General features: G+C 48.0%; 1 protein-coding gene across 1 annotated transcript in view; it reads left to right on the top strand.

Annotated features, from left to right (window-relative positions):
- PRKDC (protein kinase, DNA-activated, catalytic subunit) overlaps window positions 1-23,965 on the top strand; it is a 127,281-nt gene that overhangs the window by 32,859 nt on the left and 70,457 nt on the right. Inside the window, exons 27-39 of the mRNA XM_061123285.1 lie at window positions 1,928-2,154; window positions 9,353-9,447; window positions 10,558-10,657; window positions 11,727-11,860; window positions 14,402-14,653; window positions 16,292-16,515; window positions 17,197-17,405; window positions 17,594-17,726; window positions 18,239-18,397; window positions 19,270-19,473; window positions 21,036-21,221; window positions 21,590-21,694; window positions 22,479-22,646. Of these exons, the coding sequence (XP_060979268.1) occupies window positions 1,928-2,154; window positions 9,353-9,447; window positions 10,558-10,657; window positions 11,727-11,860; window positions 14,402-14,653; window positions 16,292-16,515; window positions 17,197-17,405; window positions 17,594-17,726; window positions 18,239-18,397; window positions 19,270-19,473; window positions 21,036-21,221; window positions 21,590-21,694; window positions 22,479-22,646 (2,196 nt within the window). The remainder of the gene's footprint in view (window positions 1-1,927; window positions 2,155-9,352; window positions 9,448-10,557; window positions 10,658-11,726; window positions 11,861-14,401; window positions 14,654-16,291; window positions 16,516-17,196; window positions 17,406-17,593; window positions 17,727-18,238; window positions 18,398-19,269; window positions 19,474-21,035; window positions 21,222-21,589; window positions 21,695-22,478; window positions 22,647-23,965) is intronic.

Raw genomic sequence — 23,965 nt, 5'->3', positions numbered from 1 at the left:
AAAATTCTTAGCTCAGTGTTTACATACAAGTATCTTGAGCTGCTGGAGGTGGCATTGTTGGGCTGTGGTCTCTTGCTCACTGAGGCAGAAGGCAGTGGTCAGCTAAAGCCTTACTGTCGTTCCACACTTATTTTATCTTCATTTTCTGAACTTGTACAAATAACTACATGTCATTTCTTTAAATGTCATATTAGCTGATTTTCACCTATTATATCAACCCATACTTTTGTTTTCTCATATGCTGACTTTGAAGTCAGAATTCCCAGTTGAGCTCATAGCACGTTTGTCCAAATGAACCTCCTTTAGTTCTGTGTTTTTGAAAGCTGATTTCTTTGAATCTGTGTGTCTGTCTCTGTTGAGTGAGTAGTGTCATTGTGTGGAGGACTGCCATCCATTCCTGCTGGCCCAGGTCAGTCCTGGCATCACTGTCAAGTGTGTTGTTACTCACAGGGTTCCTTTCGCGCTCAAAGGCCCCTGACTAGAGGTCACATGGGTGGTGGGCATTAGTGAACACTTGTAGTTAGGACGGTGGCATCAGGACAGCTGTGGTTTAGTTCCAGCAGGGTCTGGTGGTGGAGCTGCCTGTGACAGATCCAGTTAATTCAGCTTCACTTGTGGCATATTTCAAGCAGACGAATTTATTCCACTGTTTCTAAAGTCCCTATCTTAGCTGATCACTGAAGGCAGTTTAAGTCAGGGTGAGAATGGAAATGTAATGTGAGCTGGTTGTGGACGCGAGAGCTGGTTGTGGCTATGAGAGCTGGTTGTGGAGGTGAGAGCTGGTTGTGGAGGTGAGAGCTGGTTGTGGAGATGAGAGCTGGTTGTGGAGGTGAGAGCTGGTTGTGGAGGTGAGAGCTGGTTGTGGAGATGAGAGCTGGTTGTGGAGGTGAGAGCTGGTTGTGGTGATGAGAGCTGGTTGTGGAGGTGAGAGCTGGTTGTGGAGGTGAGAGCTGGTTGTGGAGGTGAGAGCTGGTTGTGGTGATGAGAGCTGGTTGTGGAGGTGAGAGCTGGTTGTGGAGGTGAGAGCTGGTGCAGGCTCCAGCACCCATGTGTCTCTCCCGTTTGCACCTCTGCCATTTCTGCTGTGTGTGACCATCACCTCCTTGGCTCTGGCTAGCACTGCGACCAGAGATTTTGTGTATGGCAGGGAACCAGTTGTGTTAGAATTCTCTTATTTCATTTTCTTAGTACTTTCTCAAGTTAAAACTTCTCCTTCGTGGATCAAAGAGGGAAACAAACACTCAAGTTTCCTGGGCAGTTTTTCTAGGTGTTCAGAGACCATGGGCTTCGGTGGTGGCTCAGCTGGCAAAGAATCTGCCTGCAACATGACAGACCTGGGTTCAATCCCTGGGTTGGGAAGATCCCCTGGAGAAGGGAATGGCTGCCCACTCCGTTATTCTGGCCTTCATAATTCCATGGACTGTATAGTCCATGGGGTTGCAAAGAGTCGGACACGACTGAGCGACTTTCACTTCACTTTCAGAGACCATACCATTGTGGAGTGTGCTCTGACAGAAAGTTATATTTTCAGAACCACATCTCTCACATTTTTCTTTGTGTAGCATTTCAATTCCCTTGAGACTTGCAAGGTCTTCATCCTCAATAGATAAGCATCGCAGGTGCTGTTACAGGTAGAATCAGCAGCAGAAGGTTTCAGGATACAGCCATTGTGTTTATTCAAGGAACGAGAGACTGCTTTGTTAATATATAATTATTCTCTCTCTTTTCTTACAAATGTTTCAGCTTCTTAGTTTGTGTAAAAGACAGTTTCATTTTGTCGAAGGAATTTGTTATTAGAGTCTAGATGCTTCCTGGGAAGCCTCTTCACTAGTGTCTATTTGTTCCTGAATTGAGCTCTAAATTCATTCCCATAACTTACTCCAGTTATGTTCAGGGTACTCAGCTGTCACTTTATGCTTTGTTTCAGGATGGAATTGTGGACCCCGTGGACAGCACTTTAAGAGATTTTTGTGGTCAGTGTATTCGGGAATTCCTCAAATGGTCCATTAAGCAGACAACGCCGCAGCAGCAGGAGAACAGTCCAGTAAACACCAAGTCACTCTTCAAGCGACTGTACAGCTTTGCACTTCACCCCAACGCTTTCAAGAGACTGGGAGCATCGCTCGCTTTTAATAATATCTATAGGGAGTTCAGGTATGTGAGTTCCCTGTTGGGGGTGAGGGGATGTGGGGAGAGTAATAATATCTACAGGGAGTTCAGGCACATGAGTTCCGTGTCGGGGATAAGGAGGGGCGGGGAGAGTGATAATATCTACAGGGAGTTCAAGAGTCCTGTGCTGGGAAGAGTGTAAAGGTCCTTACGTTTCCAGTAGTGATTTTGTGAAGTGACTTGCTGTTTATGCATCCATGTAATCGTGCATCAAGCGCTTAGTGAATACTTACATTCTGAACACTGTGCTATTTCTGAGGATTAAATAATAAATTAAAATGCTGTTTGCATTCAAGAGGAGGCTCAGAAAGTGCTGAGAACTACATTCAGGCTTAATATACACAGTTTGGAAAGTGCAAGAAAAGATGTAGTGAGAGGCTTGTGAAGCATGTGAAGCAAAGTCTGACACAGGGTGAGTAGGTTACACTGGGAGTTAGACTCAAGCTGAGTGGAAAGGCCCAAGCCCAGGTCAGAGAGACAGGCAGAGATAAGAGACAGACGGGGGTCTGAGGAGACACATTTTCTCTTCCTTGCTGTGGGGATTGAGGTGCGGACGGGAGTGAAGTGAGGCTGGCCATGGGCCTCTCTGTAGAGCTAAGATCTGAAGGGAGACATGGGAGCAGGGAGCACGGTTGGACTTGTCCTGAAGCTCTCCTGCCAGCAGCTGTGCGGGGAGTGGTCTGAGCACCGGGATGCCGGGGAGGAGGCTGTTTCATGGTCCATGGAAAAGGTAGTCCCTGACCGAAGGATGTGGTGGTGCTGGCTCGTTCCTTCGTTGAGCACTGGTTGCTAAGTTAGGCTGCACATGCCAGGCTCCGTGCCAGATGCTGGAGGTACAAAGATGCAGCGTTTCATGACGTGGCATTTAAAAAAGAGAGGCAGGTAATAATCACATAGATAAAGGTAAGATTTGTAGCTGAAATCAATGCTTTTAGTAGTAGTATAAGGGATTTTCTGGTGGCCCAGTGGTTAGGACTCCATGCTTCCATTGCTGAGGGCTCAGGATTGACCCCTGGTTGGGGAACCAAGGTCCCATGAGCTATGCCATGCAGAGAAAAAAAAGAAAAATTAAGTAGTGGTACATGATTACTAAAGGATCTTATAACAAATAATCAGACCTCATTTAGTCAGAATAGCTTCTCTCAGGAAATGGCACTTGGATAATGATGAGGGAGCAGTTGTTAAAATAAGAGAGATGATGGACGGATGGATGGGGGAGGTAGGTGGGTGATAAGTAGATAGATTGTAGATGGATGGATGGTAGGTGGAGATATGATGGATGGCTGGACTGATGGGTGTCTGAATCTGCATGTGGGGGCATGTTCATGGTTGTATGAGAATTGACAGGAGTTTGAAGTCATTGTTAAGTTTTTAGTTGAGGTGGAGTTGATGTAAAATGTTAGGTGTACAGTGTGATTCAGTTCTTAAAGGTTATGCTTCATTTATAGTTATGAGAAAATATTGGCTATATTCCTGTATTGTACATTATACCATAGTTTCTTATCTGTGTTATACATAGCAGTTTGTGTCTTGAATTCCTCTACCCCTGTTTTGCCCCTCCTCCTTCCCTCTGGTAGTCACTGGTTTGTTCTTTGTATCTGTGAGTCTGTTTCTGTTTTGTTATGTACATATGTTTGTTTTATTTTTTAGAGTCCCCATATAAGTGATACTATGCGATATTTGTGTTTGATCTCTCTCTCTTTTTTTTTATCTGTTTCACTAAGCATAATACTCTCTAGATCAAGCCATATAGTTGTGAATAGCATTATTTTGTTCTTTTTTGTGCTGTGTAATAGTCCATTGTATATATACACATCTTGTTCATCCTTTTATCTGTCAGTGGAAACTTAGGTTGTTTCTATGTCTTGGCTATTGTGATTAGTGCTGCTGTGAACATTGGGGTGCTTTTATCTTATCGAATTACGGTTTTCTCAGGTATATGCCCAAGAGTGGAATTGCTGGGTTGTATGGTAGATGTAGTTTTAAAGTTTCGAGGAACTTCCATGCTATTTCCATGGTGGCTGCACTAGTTTACATTCCCACCAGCAGTGCTCAAGGGCTCCCTTTCTCCACATCCTCAGCAGTACTCATGATTTCTGGTCTTTTTGGTGATAGTTATCTGACAGGTGTGAGGTGATATGTCATTGTGGTTTTGATTGAATTTCCCAGATGCTTAATGATGTTGATCGTCTTTTCGTGTTCCTTTTGGCCATCTGTGTGTCTCCTTTGGTAAGGTGTCTGTTCAGGTCTTCTGCCTGATTTTAAATGGACTGTTTTTTGATGCTGAGTTGTTTGTGTATTTTGTATACTAACCTCATATTTATATCATTTGCAAATGTTTTCTCCTGCTTTGTAGGTTGCCATTTTGTCTTGTTGATGTCTTCCTTTGCTGAGCAGGAGCTTAAGTTTAATTAGGCCCCATTTGTTTCTTTTTGCTTTTATTTCCTTTGCTTTAGGAGACAGATCCAAGAAAATATTGTTATAGTTTATGTCAAAGAGTATTCTGCCTGTATTTTCTTCTAGGACTTTTATGTTTTGCAGTCTTACATATGACTGCATATACAGTCACATATGCAGTCTTTAAAGTCTGTTAAAGACCTTACATATAGGTATTTAATTCATTTTTTTTAATATGTTGCTAGAGAATGAATGTTCTGATTTCATTTTTTGTATGTAGTTGTCTAGTTTGCCCAACAGCACTTATTGAAGACCCTGTCTTTTCTGCATTGTGTATTCTTGCCTCTTTTGTCATAGATTGACTGACCATAACTGGAAGGTTTTATTTCTGGGCTCTCTACTGTGTTCTATTTATCTATCTGTCTGTTTTTGTGCCAGTCTCAGGCCATTTTGATTACAGTACAGTATAGTCTGAACTCAGGGAATGTGATTCCTAATAGCTCTGTTACTCTTTCTCAAGATTGTCCCAGCTATTTGGGGTCTTTTATATTTCCATACAAAATTTAAAATTATTTGTTCCAGTTCTGTGAAAAATGCCCTTGGTATTTTGATAAGTTTTTTTTTTTTCCCTTTTAGTTTTTTAAGTTGTGAAACCTGTCTGTACGTAAGAATGTTTAAAACATATGGACACACCACCCGGTGTGTGGGATATTAGTTCCCCAGTCAGGGATCAGACCTGCACCTCCTGCAGTGGAACCTCAGATTCTGAACCACTGGACTACCAGGACAGCCAACAGATGACATGATAGTTTGCATGCTGCTGCTACTGCTGCTAAGTCACTTCAGTCGTGTCCGACTCTGCGCGACCCCATAAATAGCAGCCCACCAAGCTCTGCTGTCCCTGGGATTCTTCAGGCAAGAACACTGGAGTGGGTTGCCATTTCCTTCTCCAGTGCATGAACGTGAAAAGTGAAAGTGAAGTCGCTCAGTCGTATCTCACTCTTTGTGACCCCATGGACTGCAGCCTACCAGGCTCCTCCGTCCATGGAATTTTCCAGGCAAGAGTACTGGAGTGGGTTGCCATTGCCTTCTCCAGATAGTTTGCATAGAGAACCCTAAAGACTCCACCAATAAAATTGTTAGAACTGATAAACTCAGTAAAGTTGCAGAATACAAAATAAGTACAGAAAAATCTGTTGCCTTTCTGTGTACTCATAATGAACAATCAGAAAGTGAAATTAAGAAAGCAGTCTCATTTACAGTTGTATCAAAAGGAATAAAATACCTTGGAATAAATTTAACCAAGGGGGTAAAAGACCTATACACTGACAACTGTAAGACACTGATGACAGAAATTGAAGAAGACTCCAATAGATAGAAGGATGTTCTGTGCTCATGGATTGGAAGAATTAATATTGTTAAAATTTCCATACTTCCCACACAAGTCGCGAGACTCAGTGCTGTCTCTACCCAAATCCTGATGGCTGTTTGCACAGAAACAAGACAGAAAGTGAAGAAGAACTAAAGAGCCTCTTGATGAAAGTGAAAGAGGAGAGTGAAAAAAGCTGGCTTAAAGCTCAACATTCAGAAAACTAAGATCATGGCATCTGGTCCCATCACTTCATGGCAAATAGATGAGGAAACAGTGGCTGACTTTATTTTTCTGGGCTCCAAAATCACTGCACATGGTGATTGCGCCCATGAAATTAAAAGATGCTTACTCCTTGGAAGGAAAGTTATGACCAACCTGGACAGCATATTAAAAAGCAGAGACATTACTTTGTCAACAAAGGTCTGTCTAGTCAAGGCTATGGTTTTTCCAGTGGTCATGTATGGATGTGAGAGTTGGACTATACAGAAAGCTGAGCGCAGAAGAATTGATGCTTTTGAACTGTGGTGTTGGAGAAGACTCTTGAGAGTCCCTTGGACTGCAAGGAGATCCAACCAGTCCATCCTAAAGGAAATCAGTCCTGGGTGTTCATTGGAAGGACTGATGCTGAGGCTGAAACTCCAATACTTTGGCCACCTCATGTGAAGAGTTGACTCATTGGAAAAGACCCTGATGCTGGGAGGTATTGGGGCCAGGAGGAGAAGGGGACAACAGAGGATGAGATGGTTGAATGGCATCATCGACTCAATGGACATGGGTTTGGGTGGACTCCAGGAGTTGGTGATGGACAGGGAGGCCTGGCGTGCTGTGGTTCATGGGGTTGCAAAGAGTCGGACACGACTGAGTGAACTGTAGGACCAGCAATCCTAATACGTGTACGGAGCCACAAAGACCCCAAATAGTTGAAGCAGTCCTGGAGGAGAGCCAGGCTGGAAGCACCCCCTGGGTCTCAAGATTCGTCCAGCCCTTCTCTATGCCTTGTCTGACTTGCCTCTGACTGTATGTCCTCCCCTTCCCCATTTGTGACTCTCCCTTCCCCATCCGCCCCTCCCATCCCTGTTCTGGTGAGACCTTGTTTCCTTTACCCTGTTGCTGTCTTTCTCGGATACCTGGGTTTGCTGGGCCGCATTCTAAGCGGCTTTGAGAGAAGATGCCTAGGGAGCTGTGTGGGGGGTGTCGTGTGTTGGAGGATATGAATACAGGCTTGGACGCGTCCTTCCTGCATGCTCCGGGGCTGTTCTGGAGATCTTTCTTTGGGGAGCACAGTTTTAGAGTATCATTTGTCTTGTCATTTCCCTTCTCACTACTTTAAATGGATTTGGTTCTTGTCTTACTGTCTTTTGTTTAAGATAAAACTACTGTAGTCACCCTGGCCCTCTGAGATTGACTCCAGCTCTGACAGTTTGATCACACGATGCTCTTCAGGGGAACCTCTTCTTCCCACTCTGACACCCATGTTCCATCCTGCCTCATGCTTTTGCCCACAGCCTGTATTTTCAGTGTCAAATCGGGGCGTGTGAGGAAGACGTGGGGCCTGTGGAACCCTAAGAGGCTTCTAGGATACCCTTCCAGGATTCAAATAAAAAAAAAAAAGTTGGGTAATATTCCTGCCAAACCAGACAACAATGTGCAGTCTAGTCCTGACGCCCCCATCCTCTAGCCCTGCTGGTCCCTCACTCTGGTCCTCACTCTGGTTCCTCACTCTGGTCCTTACTCTGGTCCCTCACTCTGGTCCTCATTGTGCTCCCTCACTCTGGTCCTCGCTCTGGTCCCTCACTCTCATCCCTCACTCTGGTCCTCATTCTGCTCCCTCACTCTTATCCCTTGCTCTTCGTCCTCACACTGGTCCTCACTCTTTTTTTTTTTTTTTTTTTACTTGTCAAGACTTTATGGTCCTCACTCTGGTCCCTCACTCTGGTCCCTCACTCTGGTCCCTCACTCTGGTCCTCACTTTGGTCCCTCACTCTGGTCCCTCACTCTGGCCCCTCACTCTGGTCCTCGCTCTGGTCCCTCACTCTGGTCCTCACTCTGGTCCCTCACTCTGGTCCTCACTCTGGTCCCTCACTCTGGTCCTCACTCTGGTCCCTCACTCTGGTCCCTCACTCTGGTCCTCGCTCTGGTCCTCACTCTCATCCCTCACTCTGGTCCTCAATCTCATCCCTCACTCTCATCCCTTACTCTGGTCCTCTGGTCCTCAGTCTGGTCCCTCACTCTTGTCCTCACTCTGGTCCCTCACTCTCATCCCTCGCTCTGGTCCTCAATCTCATCCCTCACTCTCATCCCTCACTCTGGTCCTCTGGTCCTCAGTCTGGTCCCTCACTCTCGTCATTACTCTGCTCCCTCACTCTGGTCCCTCAGTCTTGTCTTCACACAGGTCCTCACTCTGGTCACTCACTCTGGTCCTCACACTGGTCCTCATTCTGGTTCCTCACTCTCATCCCTCACTTTTGTCCTCACTCTGGTCCCTCACTCTGGTCCTCACTCTCATCCCTCACTCTCGTCCTCACTCTGGTCCCTCACTCTGGTCCTCACTCTGGTCCCTCACTCTGGTCCTCACTCTGGTCCCTCACTCTTGTCCTCACTCTCATCCCTCACTCTCGTCCTCACTCTGGTCCTCACTGTGGTCCTCAGTCTGGTCCCTCACTCTGGTCCTCAGTCTGGTCCTCACTCTTATCCCCCACTCTAGTCCTCACTCTGGTCCTCACTCTTGTCCTCACTCTGGTACCTCACTCTCATCCTCACCCTGGTCCGCACTGTGGTTCCGGGAAAACACCCCTTCCCAGAGTGGGGAATGGTGACTGTGCTCTTGGTCACAAGCTGGAACGCCCATGAGACTGCGTGCCTCTGCCTGGCAGTGTGTACACAATCATTCCCTGTCCTGCGTAAGAGGAACAGATTTTCCAGGGGGAGGCTGGCCTGGGCCCTGAGCCCCCGGAGGTCTGCTGTCAGTGGATCATCCAAAGATGGTGGTGGTCCGTGTGTCACATGTGGTGGTGAAAGGCCCAGAGATGACTGCTGGTGTTGACTTGTTTTTGGATTGGTAGAGAGCTTTTGAAGTTGCTTTAAAAGAATGAATGTAGGACCAGATCTTCTTTTCTGCTACATATAATGTTGGGGAGATGTGTGGAGTGTGGTCAGAACAGTGGTTCAAGGTCATGTGCTGTGAGCAGGTCCACAGGTGGAGGAGGGTGCTTGTCATAAAGGGCCCGTGTCTCTTGGGTCTGTTCTTGGCCAGGTTTTCTTTGAGATGTGGTTTAGGTTGTTTTCGTTTTAAAGTATTTGAGCCGTTTCTAAAGACAGATTCAGTTCAGGTGTGTTCTCTCTGGTAGCATTGCTGTGTCCCTGTGTCGTGGCTGTTTTCCGATCCTGAGATGACACTCATGTTCTCTGTTGCAGAGAGGAGGCAGCTCTGGTGGAACAGTTTGTGTTTGAAGCCCTGGTCACGTACATGGAAAGCCTGGCCTTGGCGCACACAGACGAGAGGTCTTTGGGTAGGTCCATTTGGGCTTTCTGTGCGCGCTGGCCTTCACAGCTCCTCAGCTCGTCCATGCGGGGTGGGGGCCAAGGCCACTCCCTTGTGAGGCACGGTCTTCTCTCGTCTCCTGTTTAGGGTGATGAGTGAAGCAAGGACGGGCCCCTCACAGCCTCTAATCCAGTTTATGTAAGAGGTGTCTGTACCCCCACCCCTAAGACCCACCATGTCCCCTGGCGACCACTCAGGTTAACCCTGGGCATGTGGGGTCCTGCCCGGGGCAGGCAGGGCAGTTTTACGGTGAAGCCCCAGTGAAGCCAGCCAGCTGCCGTGGTGACTCAGCTGGTGGAAACGCACGGCTGGCGCAGGGCAGACAGCTGGAAGACTTCTTGGCAATCCCTGACTCAGTCTGCCTGGGGGTCCAGCCCAGGGTGCTGACGTGGCCCTCACGTGTGGAGACACCCTCCCTCACCAGGGAGGTGCCTGTTGTTTTTAACAGACACACAGAGCCCTGCTGTCCTCCATGTCGATAGCCCTACTAATGAGTAAAAACATCTAAAATTCAGTCCTGCCAGCATTACATTAAAATTGCTTCATCTTGACATCATATACAGGTGACTTTTCTCAACAGGAGAAATTTGACTCTTAAAAATCACAGTCAAGTAAAGAGTGTAGACAGAAAATGCTTTCTTGGTAACAGGTGAGGCCTCTTTCCTCACCACCCTAGATGCCTGTGGATGATTTCACCATTTTACTTCCTTTCTCCTGCAGTGCTGTATTATCAACTATAACAGAGTTTAACCTGCAGCAGAGAAGGAGGGCCAGGGAGCCCCCCTGAGATGACAGCCTGCAGTGGGGTGCTTGGGCTCTGGCCACCCTGGTGGATCCCATGTCCCACCCGGAACTGAGGCTGCATCTGGCTGGCGGGGCTGGTGTGTCGCTCTGTCTGAGCGTGTGCACCATGCCGACCTGCAGTTTCTTAAACACGGGTTTTGGTTGTGGACATGCAGTGTTGTATTTTATAAAATCACCTGTTTTAATTATGAAGCTCGGCCAGTAAGCCTAGCACTGCTGTGTTGATGACTATCAGCTGTGAATCTCCGTGGCGATGTCTGTGTGTTGAGAGCAGGTACGGTTCAGCAGTGCTGCGATGCTGTCGACCACCTGGGGCGCATCATCGAGAAGAAGCACGTTTCCTTAAACAAAGCCAAAAAGCGCCGCTGTCCCCGGTAGGTGATGTTGCTTCCTTTCTCTTTCTTCCCCTGCGCCCCCAACATAAAACTAATTCTCAGTCAACACATGGGAATCTGGGAGGAATTTGTAAAAGTATAGAGTCAGTTTTCCAAAGTCATTTAAAAGCTTTGGGTCTAAAAGTGCTTCATTTAAGGTGTAATCTTGGATGGAGTGGTGGATGCAGTTTGAGAGTCACTGTTGGAGCCGAGATATGTCTGCACTGAATACAGCTCTGATGTGGAATTGCTTGAGATGCTATGGAGTAGGTTTGGAATGGAAGAACCAAAATATTAGAACAGTAGGATTTTGAAATGAAGTCCTTCAAAACCAAGGCTTGCTCATCGCCCAGCGGTTTCCTGTCTTTACTCCCATTTCCATCCTGCTGGGTCCCATTCTCAGACAGGGTCGGGGTGTGCCATGCCCCCCCCCCCGGGTCTGTGCAGGGGCCTGAGGAGCCCTGGCATGTGCCTCCACTCTGCAGAGGCATAGCCTGTGGACTGGACGTTGATTCTCCCTCTGTGGTTTTAAAATCGATTCTCCCTGACCCTCGGTGTGGCATCCCTCCAGGTTGCTCATGCTCACTCTTGAGCAGCAGGATTACTTTGAGGTCTGGTGACAGTGTGGGTCGCTGGGCCCTGCCCTGGAATTGGCCTTCGTAGGTTTGCAGGGGGCTGAGAATTTGCCTTTCTGCTGAGTTTACAGATGACACTGTCGCAGCTGACCCAGGGAGCACACTTGAGAAGTTCTGCTTCAGATCCTTAACCCCTTTTGTTTTAAATTGCACTTAACAGAAAACATGAAATTACTCGGTGCTGTTATTTTAAGAATGCTTTTTAATTTTTCCCTCAATTAATAAAAAAAGGCAATGAGCATTTAGGACCTATTGCACCTGTGACATTTTGATTCTATTCTAATGATAATACATCAAAAATAAATCAAATGCCTTTTAATGAGGTTTTCACATGTATTAAGGAAACAAAATTGAGTTTATGGTTTATGGACTCTGGGGTTGGCTAAATGCTGAATTTTGGGGCAAATACTGAATGCAGTGTGTTCTCCATACAGAGGCTTCCCACCTGCGGCATCCTTGTGCCTGTCGGACGTGGTCCAGTGGCTTTTCGCCAACTGCGGGAGGCCCCAGACAGAATGTCGACACAAGTCCATAGAACTCTTCTATAAGCTTGTTCCTTTGCTGCCAGGTATGGTGATCATTGTGCCCTGTAAGTGTCTTTTACCAGTAGTCTAGAGATGTACTTACATAAAACGTGATCTTTCCATTTAGAGAAATGTAACATGCTTTAACAAATGAAAAGTAAGTATGTTTAATAATCATTTCAGATCATTTGTATGACAGCTGATAATGTATGGCTACACAGTTCTCAAAGATTTATAGAAGGAAAAATGCTGTTTTGATGTTAGATGATACAGAGGAAGTTAATTTAGGATTTCCTAGTATCTTCTTTTTTTCGTTCTACAATATTTTTGCTTTTCTATTCCACTTAGAATGACCATGGTAGTTGTTAACGTGATATTCAATTAAGACTTAGAAATGTAATTAATAGGTCATGAAGTAATGTAGTTGTTTTATTTTGACATGTAAATTAATAAGGGATTCCAGACTCCTAAGTCTGAATGATCTCAGATCTCTGTGATATTAAGGGAAAGCAGTGGACCTGTGTTCCTGTGCTGAACCGTTAAACCGTGCTTGGAGACTTGAGCTCACGTCTCAGTTCCTCAGGAATGAGTGTCTTGTTCTCTGCAGTTAGCCCATCCCCAGGGTTGGTAGCTGAGGTGTGGGGACGCTGGGCTTCCCGTGCACCCAGCACGAATCTGGAACCAAGTGCCATGTGTGTCTGGGTGAGGCGGTGCCCTGCACCACGGCTCCTGAGCCTGTTCTCCACAGCAGGTGGCATGGAGGACCACTGTGGGGACCAAGAGGCGAGATGCCCTCCTGTCATTCTGGGAGTTAGAAGGATTGTGCATTTTGTTATACTGTGGAATATAGTAGATACTGTGAAATACGTGATGTTAAATATCATATAATTTACATACTGTATATCATGATTTTATTCATGCTGTGTACTATGTAAACATATAGTATGTGTTTATCCACTGTACTGTAATTTAACATATGTGATAGAGATGTATGTTTGTGCTTTTAATTTTTAGGGAATTGTTTAAAAAGCATTAGTATTTTATATATGTTTTGAGTTAGCAAAGTTTGTTTCGCATGTTTCCATTCTCACAAGGAAGTCAGTGCAGAGTGGACGCACGGGGTGGAGGTGGGACTGCTTCCTGCAGGCCCCATACCCACTGGTGGTGTCGGCACAGCTGCTCTTACTGCAGGCCCTCCTATGCTTGCGTGAAATATCAGGGCTCTGCCTCTCAGAATGATCTGTGTTCGGCCCCGGATGCTGGGTTCTCCATCTGACTCATCCTCCTGTGTCCTCCAGGGGGCCTCTGCCCACTTCAGGGATATTTAAGGTCCTATGTCCTGCCCTGTGCATGGAGGCCAGGTTCGTGGACACCCAGATGCATGGGACATGATGAACCATGCAAGTTTGTTCCCCACCAGGGAATGGTGGTGGAAGGGCCCAGAGACAGGCCCTACCTCACAGGGGGAGTGGGAGCGAGAGACACCCCCCCCATCTTGTTTCCCCCTAGGCCTGTCTTCCTGGGCCCTTCATTTCTGCATGCTCTCTGCTGCCACACCCAGCTAGCACTCAATGTAGAATTTATATATCTTCTTTTTCTTTACTCATTGTTACGGTTTTCTTTGTCTCTTAGTGAAAATAATGGACTGGTAATTTTTCTTTCTAAAACCCTGAAAGCATGGTTCTAATCTTTTCTTACCTGGCTTGTGATAGGTGTTTTCTGACACATTAAAAAACATTTCTTCTTTTGCCTCAGAAATACATTACTGTTTCAGTTTCTGTCTCTAACTTCATTAGAGTCAGAATGACTTGACATTTTTAAAGTCACTGATTTCAGAGCCTACAAAATACACTTTAATGTTCTTTGTTTAATTTAGAAAATAATACCTATTAGAGAAATATATTTTAAAAAGCAGACCATTTAATTCTCTCATTTAATGAACACTGGACTTTGCCACATGGTAGATGCTCTTCCAAGCACTGTTTCAGATATTAGCTATTTCAGTTCACGTAATCTTGGTGACAGCCGCGGAGGTGGATGTTGTGTGAGTCACTGGACGGGACACAGGCCAGAGAGCCGCTCCCCATGGTGCCGGCTGGACAGGCAGGACATTCAGAGAGCCTCACTGCTCCTGTGCTTGTTCCTTCAAAAAAGCATTCATGGTTCTCAAGAAAGAGGGCAGGAGGAAGAGTCTGAAGTTTAAGGGTAGTCATGTGGTATCCAGTTGGGTTGCTAATGTTTAAAGAAACTGAGGAGAATGACTTCTGGTGGAAATAACCTTCTTGTCTGTGAGCACAGTGAATGAGCTGTGAGTGCCACAGCTAGGAAAACACTATCCTGGATCATTTTGGAATTTTATTGCCTTGGTAGGTTTGTTTATGTGAGTCTTTTATGAAGGGGCTATATTTGAAATATTGTGATATTGCCCATCTTGTTACGGTGTGATTACATTTTAACATACCAGACTTTTTTTGTTCTTTATTGTTGTGAGAAGCTATTTTTAATTTTCGTATAGTGATTACCAAATGATTTTAATCACACGAGAGTGACTGATGTGTGTGCTTGAATACTGTTTCTCTTTTAAGGCAACAGGTCCCCTTCCTCATGGCTGAGAGACTTGGTCCAGAAGGAAGGCGTCCCCTTCCTCGTGAGCACCTTCGAGGGCGGAGGAGCCCGGGACCAGCCGGCTGGCCTGCTGGCCCAGCCCACCCTCCGCCACCTGCAGGGCCCCTTCAGCCTGCGCGCCACCCTGCAGTGGATGGACACGCTGCTGGCCACGCTGGAGTGCTACAACACCTTCCTGGATGCGGGCACCCTCAGCGCCACTGAGGTCCTGGGTGGGTAGAGCCTCCTGGGCCGGCTCCGCGGCTCTGCCCGGAGCCAGGCTGGGGACGAGATGGGGGGCGCGTGACTGGACAGGATCACGGGGTGTCATTCTCAGCTCTGCCAGCTCCCTGCACTCACAGTCAGGGTGCGAGGCCCCCATCTCCCCGCCCCGGGGTCTGCACCCTTCTCTTGCCCTGCTCCCTGGTTCTCCACCCCCACTCTCCCTCATCTTCTGAGCTCCTGGGTGGTGTGTCTATAGTTTTCTTAGCTCTTCCTGTTCCTGGAGCATTTCTGTTCTAGGCAGTAGTGACGGTGCTTGCGGAGGACAGCGGGCGGTGGGATGTGGGTGCTGAGCACACATCCTGTCCCCCTGTCCCCCTGGGGACCTGCATGGCCCACGCAGCAGGTGCTGCTCTGGGAGGGGCGTCCCCAGGGTGGAGTGCTTGGAGCCGCTGGTGGCTGCCAGGTACGCCCTGCTGTGAGGCTCAGAGCAGCCGGTTTTAGTGTCTGGGATTTCTCTTGGGTCCTCGCTTGCGTGGGCCGAACTGCAGACTTGCCACAGAACAGCTTGTGCTGTTCAAATGATTGAACTGGGGGCATCTGCTCCAGCTGTGGTGACAGCTGACCAAGGGGACTGCATCCTCCCCCAGTCCTGTCAGAGGTGACAGGGTTGGAAGGACTCAGGTGGCCCCCGGTCTGCTGGACTCAAGGGTACCTGGGGTTTAAGAATGTGATTCTGACCATATGTACTCTCAGTTACTTGAATACATAATGACCTGTCATCAAAATTACTCAAGTGACCCGTCAGGTGGCAGTTTGATGAACTTTCCTTAAATCTTGTGACACAGAGAACTGGAAGCCCCCACCCAAGAGGGTCTCACCCAGCCTCCACCTTTGCTTGTCTCTTGACTTGGGACCACTGGGGTTACTTGTCCCTGTCTCTATGCCCAGATGGTGAGCTGCACTCCGATCGCAGAGTGGAGAGCTTGCGTCTGTCCTTCTGCGGCAGACAGGGTGGGCGAGGGGAGTGTGTCTCAGACTCATGAGTTTTGTGGGAAACCCATCTGGGAGTTGGTCTGAAATTGACTCCTTGAAACAGCCAGTCAGACCCCCCTGTTTAAGGCCAGGATGTGTCTCCCCGCTACCCCTTTGGAGGACATTTGGGTTGTTTCTTCCTTTTTTATTTGAAAACATTGCTAAAACGAGCATCCTCAAAGCGCATCTTTGCGATTCCACTGTTATTTCCTGAGGATAAAATCTCAGTGCTGGATCAAAGAATATGAACTTTTATACCTTTAATAGAAATTGGTATGCACATTTTTTCAAAGCTTTTAGTATGATTGGGCAAATAGCTCTTCAAAAAGATGGTGTTAATTTATGGTCCTGTGAGTAGTGTTTGAGAAGCAGGATCTAACCTTCCATAGGTGTGTTCTTACTGTGTGGGTCTGCAGTTGAATTCGAGGTGGGTTGTGTTTTGAAATGAGAAGAAATAACTGCCCATTTTATTCATTTTATCCATAAAGCTTTTATGGAACCTTTAAAAATTTGACTGAAAGTATAGCACGCCCATACTTAAAGAAGGAGTTTGATGTTAATCTTAGTGCTTTTAGAAGGAAGTGTATGCTGATATTTTACTGTAATTTTTCTAGGGGCTGAAACGCAGTCTTCACTTTGGGAAGCAGTGGCTTTCTTCTTAGAGAGCATCGCCCTGCACGACATCACAGCAGCACAAAGGTGCTGTGGCGTGGGGACCACAGGTGACAGGCCCAGCCCGCAGGAGGGGGACAGGTACAGCTACAGCAAGTGCACGGTGGTCGTTCGGGTCCTGGAGTTCTCCACGACGCTGCTGGGCACCTGCCCTGACGGCTGGAAGGTGGGCCTGCCCTCCCGCTGGGTCTGCTTTCCCAGAGCTGTCCTTTTGTGGGAGCAGTCTGTCCTTGAAAATACTGGACTTCGGGTTCTCATGTGGGAACAGAAGACAATTTTCTAAATGTCTTATTGACGCTTGGGTTTTACACTGTGACGGAGCACCTGCCTGAGGAAATGCACATCAGTCAAAGTTTGTAAATGTGTCTGTTTGGCCGAGGCCCACAGCCCACCCTTTGGCATCTGCTGGGTGCCTGCTGGGCACCTGGCCTGCCTCTCCCAGGACTGGCAGCCCAGGTTGCCCCATGAGGGTGTCACGGGGCACCTCCAGGCGCTCCTCTCCTGGGGCTGAGGGCTCAGACCACCCCATGAGGGTGTCACGGGGCACCTCCAGGCGCTCCTCTCCTGGGGCTGAGGGCTCAGACCACCCCATGAGGGTGTCACAGGGGCACCTCCAGGCCCGCCTCTGCCTGGGCCTGGGGCCCAGGCCTCAGTGTGAGAGTGTCATGGGGGTACCTACAGGCCTGCCTCTCCCGGGGCAAAGATGGAGGGACCCGGGGAGACTGGAATGTGTGCTGTCTAAGCTCGTGGAGAGCGGGTGCCAGCCCTTCCCCCAGGCAAATGGAATCCCTCATGCCTAGCCATCCAGGGCGCTGGGAGTCCCAATGCTGCCATTGTGTCTGTGCAGCTCCTCGGGGACGACTCGTGCAGCGCATACCTCATAAGGCTCCTGGTGAGGACATTGTGTGCACCCTCGAGTGTGGGCTTCAACGTTGGAGATGTGCGGGTAATGGAGCAGCTCCCCAGTGTGTGTGTGGGCCTGCTGAGGGCCCTGAGGATGTCCCCGCACCGGAACGTGCTGGAGGCCCGCCTCCGGGAAGAGGTCACGGCAGAAAGGTGGGGCTCCGGACGGGCTCAGCGTGGGGGTGGTGTCAGCCAAGGCCTGCCCGGCCCCAGGACAGTGAGCGTGGCTGGGGCCCTACAAGCTAGTAAACGCATTCCAGCAGGACTCATGATTGTCAGAGTCCTTACAGTAAGAAGGCTAGCACTCACCTGGTTTTTCTTTGTTTTCCTTGCCTGGCCAGCATTGAGGAGCTGTGTGCTGTTGACCTGTATGGCCCGGACGCTCACACGAAGAGGGCCAGACTGGCTTCTCTCGTGTCAGCTTGTAAGCAGCTGCACAAGGCTGGCTTTCTGCATGTCGTCGTGCCGTCTCAGGTAACTGTGCTGCTTTGTTTTACATTTCTCTTAGCTTATTATGCCAGTTAGTCTATTTATATTTAGTCTTTTTAAGACATCGTTATGTCCAGAGCTTACTGAGATGGGAATTAGAGAAATACTTGCTCCAGGCACGTCAGTGTTGCCTAGAGTGTAAATGCCACAGTGAATGCTAAAGTTCATGAATATAAACTGGAAATGCAGTGAAGGACTTCTGAATGTTTTCAGCAGCCTTCTGAGACCTTTAGGCACTAACCGCTGTCCTCCCTTTGTAGCAGGAAGCAGAGGTGAGTGAAGATGCCCCTGAGAGTCGGAAGGCAGTGGTCAGTGTTAGTGAACATGGCTTTTTATGAATGAAAGCAGTGAGGTTGTATTTTCTTCTCAAGCGTCTCATTGCTGGGTATCTCAGTGGTCAGTGTAGTGAACATGGGTTTTTATGAATGAAAGCAGTGAGGTGGTGTTTTCCTCTCCAGCGTCTCATTGCTGGGTATCTCAGTGTTGCTTCACTTCAGTCTGCAGATGAGCAGCATTCTCTCGGCATGAAGCTTCTTGCCCTGGTTTATAAAAGCATCGCCCCTGGACATGAGGGGCTGAGTCTGTCTTCCCCGGACCCCGGCTGCCAGCGGTTCGCGCGTGAGCTTCTGGAGCTGGCCTTTGCGTGCGGAGGACTGGTAGGAGACGCGGCTGCGTACACATGTGCCTTCTGGTGACCTCAGGCAGCGCTCGCAGTGTCCCTGGAGATGGGAGTTTAGTTGGGGCTACCCACTGCTGTATTCTGACCTGGAGAATTCCATAGACTGTATAGTCCATAGGGTTGCAGAGGGTCTGACAAAACTGAGCAACTTTCACTTTTACTTCACTTTTCTCAGCCGCACAGGACTTTAATAACTGATTTATATGAGAGGACTTTTTATCCCGTACGAAAAGAGTTTTCCTTTTTTTACAAAAGGAGTAGAATGATGTTCTTCTTGAGCTAAGGTTTGGTCTTTCTCAGGCAGAGAACGTTCTGTGGGTGCAGGGCCACCCTGTGCTGATGCAGTGGCTCTTCCTCCCCCACCCTTGGTGACTCAAGAGGCTGGTGTGGGAGGTGCATCCAGATGCCCCACGTGCTCATGGCCTCGGGCTCTGCCAGGTGACCTTAGATGATCTTGCTGGCCGAGGGTCCGCATCCAATGCCCCCCTTCTCCTGCCCGCCCCCATACCCCCTCAGCATAGACAGACTACTGTCTAACGTCCTCACCTGAGGGTCCCACCCACCCCGTCCCTTCTCCTGTCCCCTTGTCCCCTAGGAACAGACAGACTACTGTCTAACGACCTCACTTATCCCAGATGCTCCCCTCAAAGCAGGATTTTGGGGAGCCCTGGGAGACACGGGAGTCAGGAAGCGTTCTGACCCCAAATGGAAACTGGGAAATGGAGCTTGGGGAGGGTCTGCAGTACAGACCAACCCTGACCTCCCAGGCCAGGCTCCTGTGCTTTCCATGTCAGAGTTCCCTGTTGCCTGGGGAGTCCTGACCACTGCCATCCCCTCTCCTCCTTGCAGTGTGAGCGCCTGGTAGGTCTCCTCCTGGACACAGCTGTGGTGTCCACGCCATCCTCAAGAGGCACCCAGAGGAACATTGTCAGCTTCTCTCATGGACAGTATTTCTACAACCTGTTCTCAGAAACGATCAACACTGAACTGTTGAGAAATCTGGATCTTGCCGTATCAGAGCTCATGAAGTCATCTGTGGATAATCCCAAAATGGTAATGGGTTTTTACTCTTAGGAAAGTGTGTTTTCTTTAATAATGCTTATAAAGGGGTTGCTATACTGCTGAGAAAATGCATCATTAAAACAAAGTACAATCTCTGCCTGGAAGGTCTAAAACTCCTGCCCAAAGCCTCTCCTCTGTGAGCAGTTAGTGATGTAGTGGATATGAGACGTTGACTCTTGTTCTCATCTCGCAGGGCCCTGTACAACATGGCTCAGCTGTGGGAGCGACCGGCCTTGGTCTCCGCCAGCCATGGCTGGGCCAACGCCACAGCCCCCGTCACAATGCTGAGTCCTCGCTTCCCACACATTCATGTTCTGGCCCCTCTGCCTCTCACACTGAACCTTTGCAGGTCATTATTTAATATGTAGTTGACTTTGGTCTGCGAAACTTAATTTTGAACTTTAAGTTGGTTGGTTGACCATCAAAAATTGTTTAACTGTCGCAATGGCCATTCTAAGGCAGAGGCATAATTTCCTGCTGAGTTAATGAGCTGTTATTGCAAGGAGACTTTACAGCTGGGGCCCGAGTCAGCAGGTTGTTAACTATGTGAGAGTCAAGAGCAGGTGTTTCTGATGTGCCCGGTCTCCACAGGTCTGCGTCCTGTATGGCTCTCCCCAGAAAGCTGCTGGGGCAAGTTCTGCACCAAGATGGTTTTGCAGCGGGGACTGAGGAGGACATGGGTCTGGGAAATAGGCAGTCTCCCGGGGCGGGCACTGACCCCCACACGAGCCCTGGGAGGCGTCCCCCACCCTCTGATGGTTCACAGCCTCCCCTCTCCCCCATCCCAATGCGTTTGATGACAGCAGTGACAGTCATGAGAACAGCTCAGGAGGGGGACACACTGGGGCGCTGTCCCTCTGCCCAGCGAGAATCCACGTACAGTCCTCTGTGCAGATCCGCTCCCATGGACCACGGCACTAGAATGCATTTCCTCGTCAAGGGTACCCGTGCCATTCAAACCGTGTTGTTCATGAGTCAAGTATTAAGTTCATGGCCGTCAGTGTCGCCAAGGAAGGAGACATGTGCTAGCTTGCAGCTGGCTCACCTGTGAGCAGTGTCATGGCGGTGGGGATGTTGATTCATGGATCTCAGTGGGCTTAGGAGAGCGCTGTTGGAAAGGTGGTTTGACAGGAATACATGCATGTGTGTCCCTGTGTGCATGTTCCTGTGTATGCATGTGCCTATGTGTGTGTGTGCGCCTGTGGGTGTATCTCTGTGTGCCTGTGTCCCTGTGTGTGTGCACATGAGTGCACACGGTGGTAATGGTGACCGCAGAGAGCTGACTTCCCCTCCTGTGGAGAATGCCCCCACTAAGAAGACAGTAGTGGTTTAAGCCTGATTTAGTCAAGGGGCTGGAGACCACTGTGGGCCTTTGTAAGAAAACTCACAAGTTAAGTCACATGTGAACTTCAGATTTGAGGAGCTGTGAGGTACATGGCTCTTCTGGAAATAGTGTCTTTATTTTCTGGGAAGAGCTTTGAATGACAGTAAATTCTGTTGCCCGTCTGTTGGCCTGGATGGTAAGTTTCCCTCCTTTGTCCACACTGTTCCAGGTGAGCGCCGTCCTGAACGGTCTGTTGGATCAGAGCTTCCGGGACCGAGCCAGCCAGAGGCAGCAAGGCCTGAAACTGGTCAGCACCATCCTGCAGAGCTGGGGGTGCTGCGGCCCGTGGTGGGCTGGGGACGCCACCCCTGACAGCAAAACCGCGGTGCTCACCTTACTGGCAAAAATTCTGCAGGTATTTTGAGAAGCCTTGAAAATGTAATGTGTCCTTTGCTCGTGTCTTTGAAAATTTAATGGAGGTTTCTTGAAAAGCTCATTGGTTTGACTAATTTCTGATTCACTTACATCTTATGTTTTTCCGTTTTTTTACTTTATTGTCCTTTATTTTCATTATTTTTACTTATACTTTATCTTCTCAATGTGCCTTTTACATGCATTGTCTTAGAGGATAGTTTTAAAACATTTCAGAACAGAAACCTTTGACATACTGTTGAAGCCCAAGAACAAATTTATAGATCATTTCTGAAATTTAATAAGTAGAAAATGTAGTATAGGAAATTGGAGGTACCATGTAGAAATCTGAGTTTATTTTCCCTCTGTTAGATTGATTCATCGGTGTCCTCTAATACAAGTCACAGTGCCTTCCCTGAAGTTTTTACAACATTTGTGAGTCTACTTGCTGATCCAAAATTGGATCTACATTTAAAGGTAAGAGATTAAAGAGATTTTTTTCAGGTTATGGTCTCCATTTGTTTTTCTGTTTTATATTTTTGTGTATTTGTGATATTTTCTGTTTTTTTTTTTATTTTATTTTATGGAAAATTTCAGGCATTCTCAAAAGCAGAAGGAGCAGCACAGAGAACTCCTGGGTCCCTGTTACTGGTTTTTGTAGCCATCAGTCATCTTTCTATTAATTAAGAATCTAAAACATCTCAGTAACTTGGGTCCAGAACTTCATGGACTGTAATTTTAGAGTCCTAAAAGTAACAGTTAGATTTTACTCCAGTAAAGCTTAGCTTCATGAACGTGTCTTGCTATGGATCACGGGATGTTTCTCTGGGATTTTCTGCTTCGTGTGCTTAGTCAGATCTCACATTTCTCAGCACAAGGGGGTCTGGGAACTGATGTCCCGCCCAGGGAGGAAGGCCCTGCCTGGGGTCTCCGGGGCCCTGGTGGAGGAGAGTCAGTTCTGCGTTCACCCTTTAGGCTGTCACGATGGTCTTTCCTCAAGGACCTGGGCAGCAGGTTCCTAGGAGCAGCTCTGCTTGTAGGAGGAGAAATCACACAGACTCGTGCTGCCCTGTCCCATGCTCTCGGGCGGCCCTGACTTGGCCACTGAGACTAGAGTGGAAGTCTGGATACGGGGCACATCCCACTGTGGGCGTGGTGTCCTGCAGTGGTCATTGAACCCACTGGCTCCATCTGTAGAGAGCAGTCATTGCTCTTGTCCATGGGACCTGCAGCTAGTCTCATGCTTGTGCTTGCTCCGCAGGGCCAGGCCGTGGCACTGCTCCCCTTCTTCTCCAGCCTCACGGGGGACCGTCTGCAGGAGCTCAGACGTACTCTTGAGAAGCTCATCGTCTCTCATTTCCCCATGAGATCTGGAGAGTTTCCCTCGGGGACTCTGCGCTATAGTAACTACGTGGACTGTATGAAAAAGGTTTGTTTTCAGTAGTAGCAACTAAAGGTAGAACACTGCTTGTTTTCTGTTAACATTTCTTGGGGAGAAGTAAGTGAAATATCGAGAGAATGTTCTAATTTTAAGGATACTGTTGAATTCATTTTGAAAGCTGGGTGTCTGTGGAGGCAGAAGCGTATCTGAATCCTTTGTAACTAATTGTTCCTCAGACTTCCCTGGTGGCTCATATGGTAAAAGCGTCTACCTATAATGTGGGAGACCCGGGTTCCATCCCTGGGTTGGGGAGATCCCCTGGAGTAGGAAATGGTGACCCACTCCAGTACTCTTGCCTTGAATCCCATGGATGGAGGAACCTGGTAGGCTACAGTCTGTGGGGTCACAAAGAATCAGACATGACGAACAACTTCTCTTTCTTTTCCACGTTAAAAGTTGTGAGGTATTTTATGCATATAAATATTGTGCAATATTTTATGCATGGTGTGTAAGTTTTGAGGAATAATACCCAAAAAAGCTTAGAAATAAGAATATCACGTATATGGTACAGTTTCTGAAGTTTGAGTAGTGGTTGTTTGAGAAGCATCCCTATAACCATCTCCCGTATTCAGCTGTTAACTTTTTGTCATACTTGCTTTGTGTGTGTGCACGTGTGTGTGTGTGTTTGGCTGAAACCTTTGCAAGTTAGCTGCACACGTCCTGGAGCTTCACCCTTGGATGCTTCAGCAGTGCGTCCTGAGCGGGAGGTGCCACGCTGATACCAGACGCAGGAAAGTTCACACTGCTCTCAGACCCTGTGTTCTGTCGTCTGCGGTCACACTTCTCCTGATGTCCTGTTTGTCTGGATGTTTCAAATCAGGATCTAATTAACAATTGCTTCAAATTGTCATGTCCCTGGTGTCTTTACATCTGTAAGTGCTTCCCCATCATCCCTTTTGTTTCTCTGTGATGTTGGGTTTTGGAAGAAAGCAGAGCATGTTCTTAGAGGCTGACCCCCTTTGTCTGATTGGTTCCTTGAGGTGCTTTTTTGTTTCCCTCCCCCTTTGCATTTTCTCTAAACTAGAATTCAGGCTGCAGGCATGGCCATGATATTCAGGCTCACCTTTCTGGCAACAGCCCCACCCCAGTAGGCCTCGTGAGTGACCTCATGTCTGCTGGCTGGTCGCAGTGGTTGCTGCCTCATTTCTCTGTTGCATGGTATATTCTTTCTGCAATTTGGAAGTCATCAGTGGGCAGCAGCACCATTGCACCAGTACCACCTGAGTTTCCTGCTCCCCCACGATCTGCCAGCGACTTGTTGAGTCCACAAAAGTTCTGAGTAGATCTATAGTACCTTTCTCTTACTG

This window comes from Dama dama, chromosome 21 (assembly GCF_033118175.1).
Source record: "Dama dama isolate Ldn47 chromosome 21, ASM3311817v1, whole genome shotgun sequence".
In the NCBI taxonomy this organism is placed as follows: domain Eukaryota; kingdom Metazoa; phylum Chordata; class Mammalia; order Artiodactyla; family Cervidae; genus Dama; species Dama dama.
The sequence above is the reverse complement of the archived record's forward strand: the minus strand, read 5'-3'. Positions and strand labels throughout refer to the sequence as shown.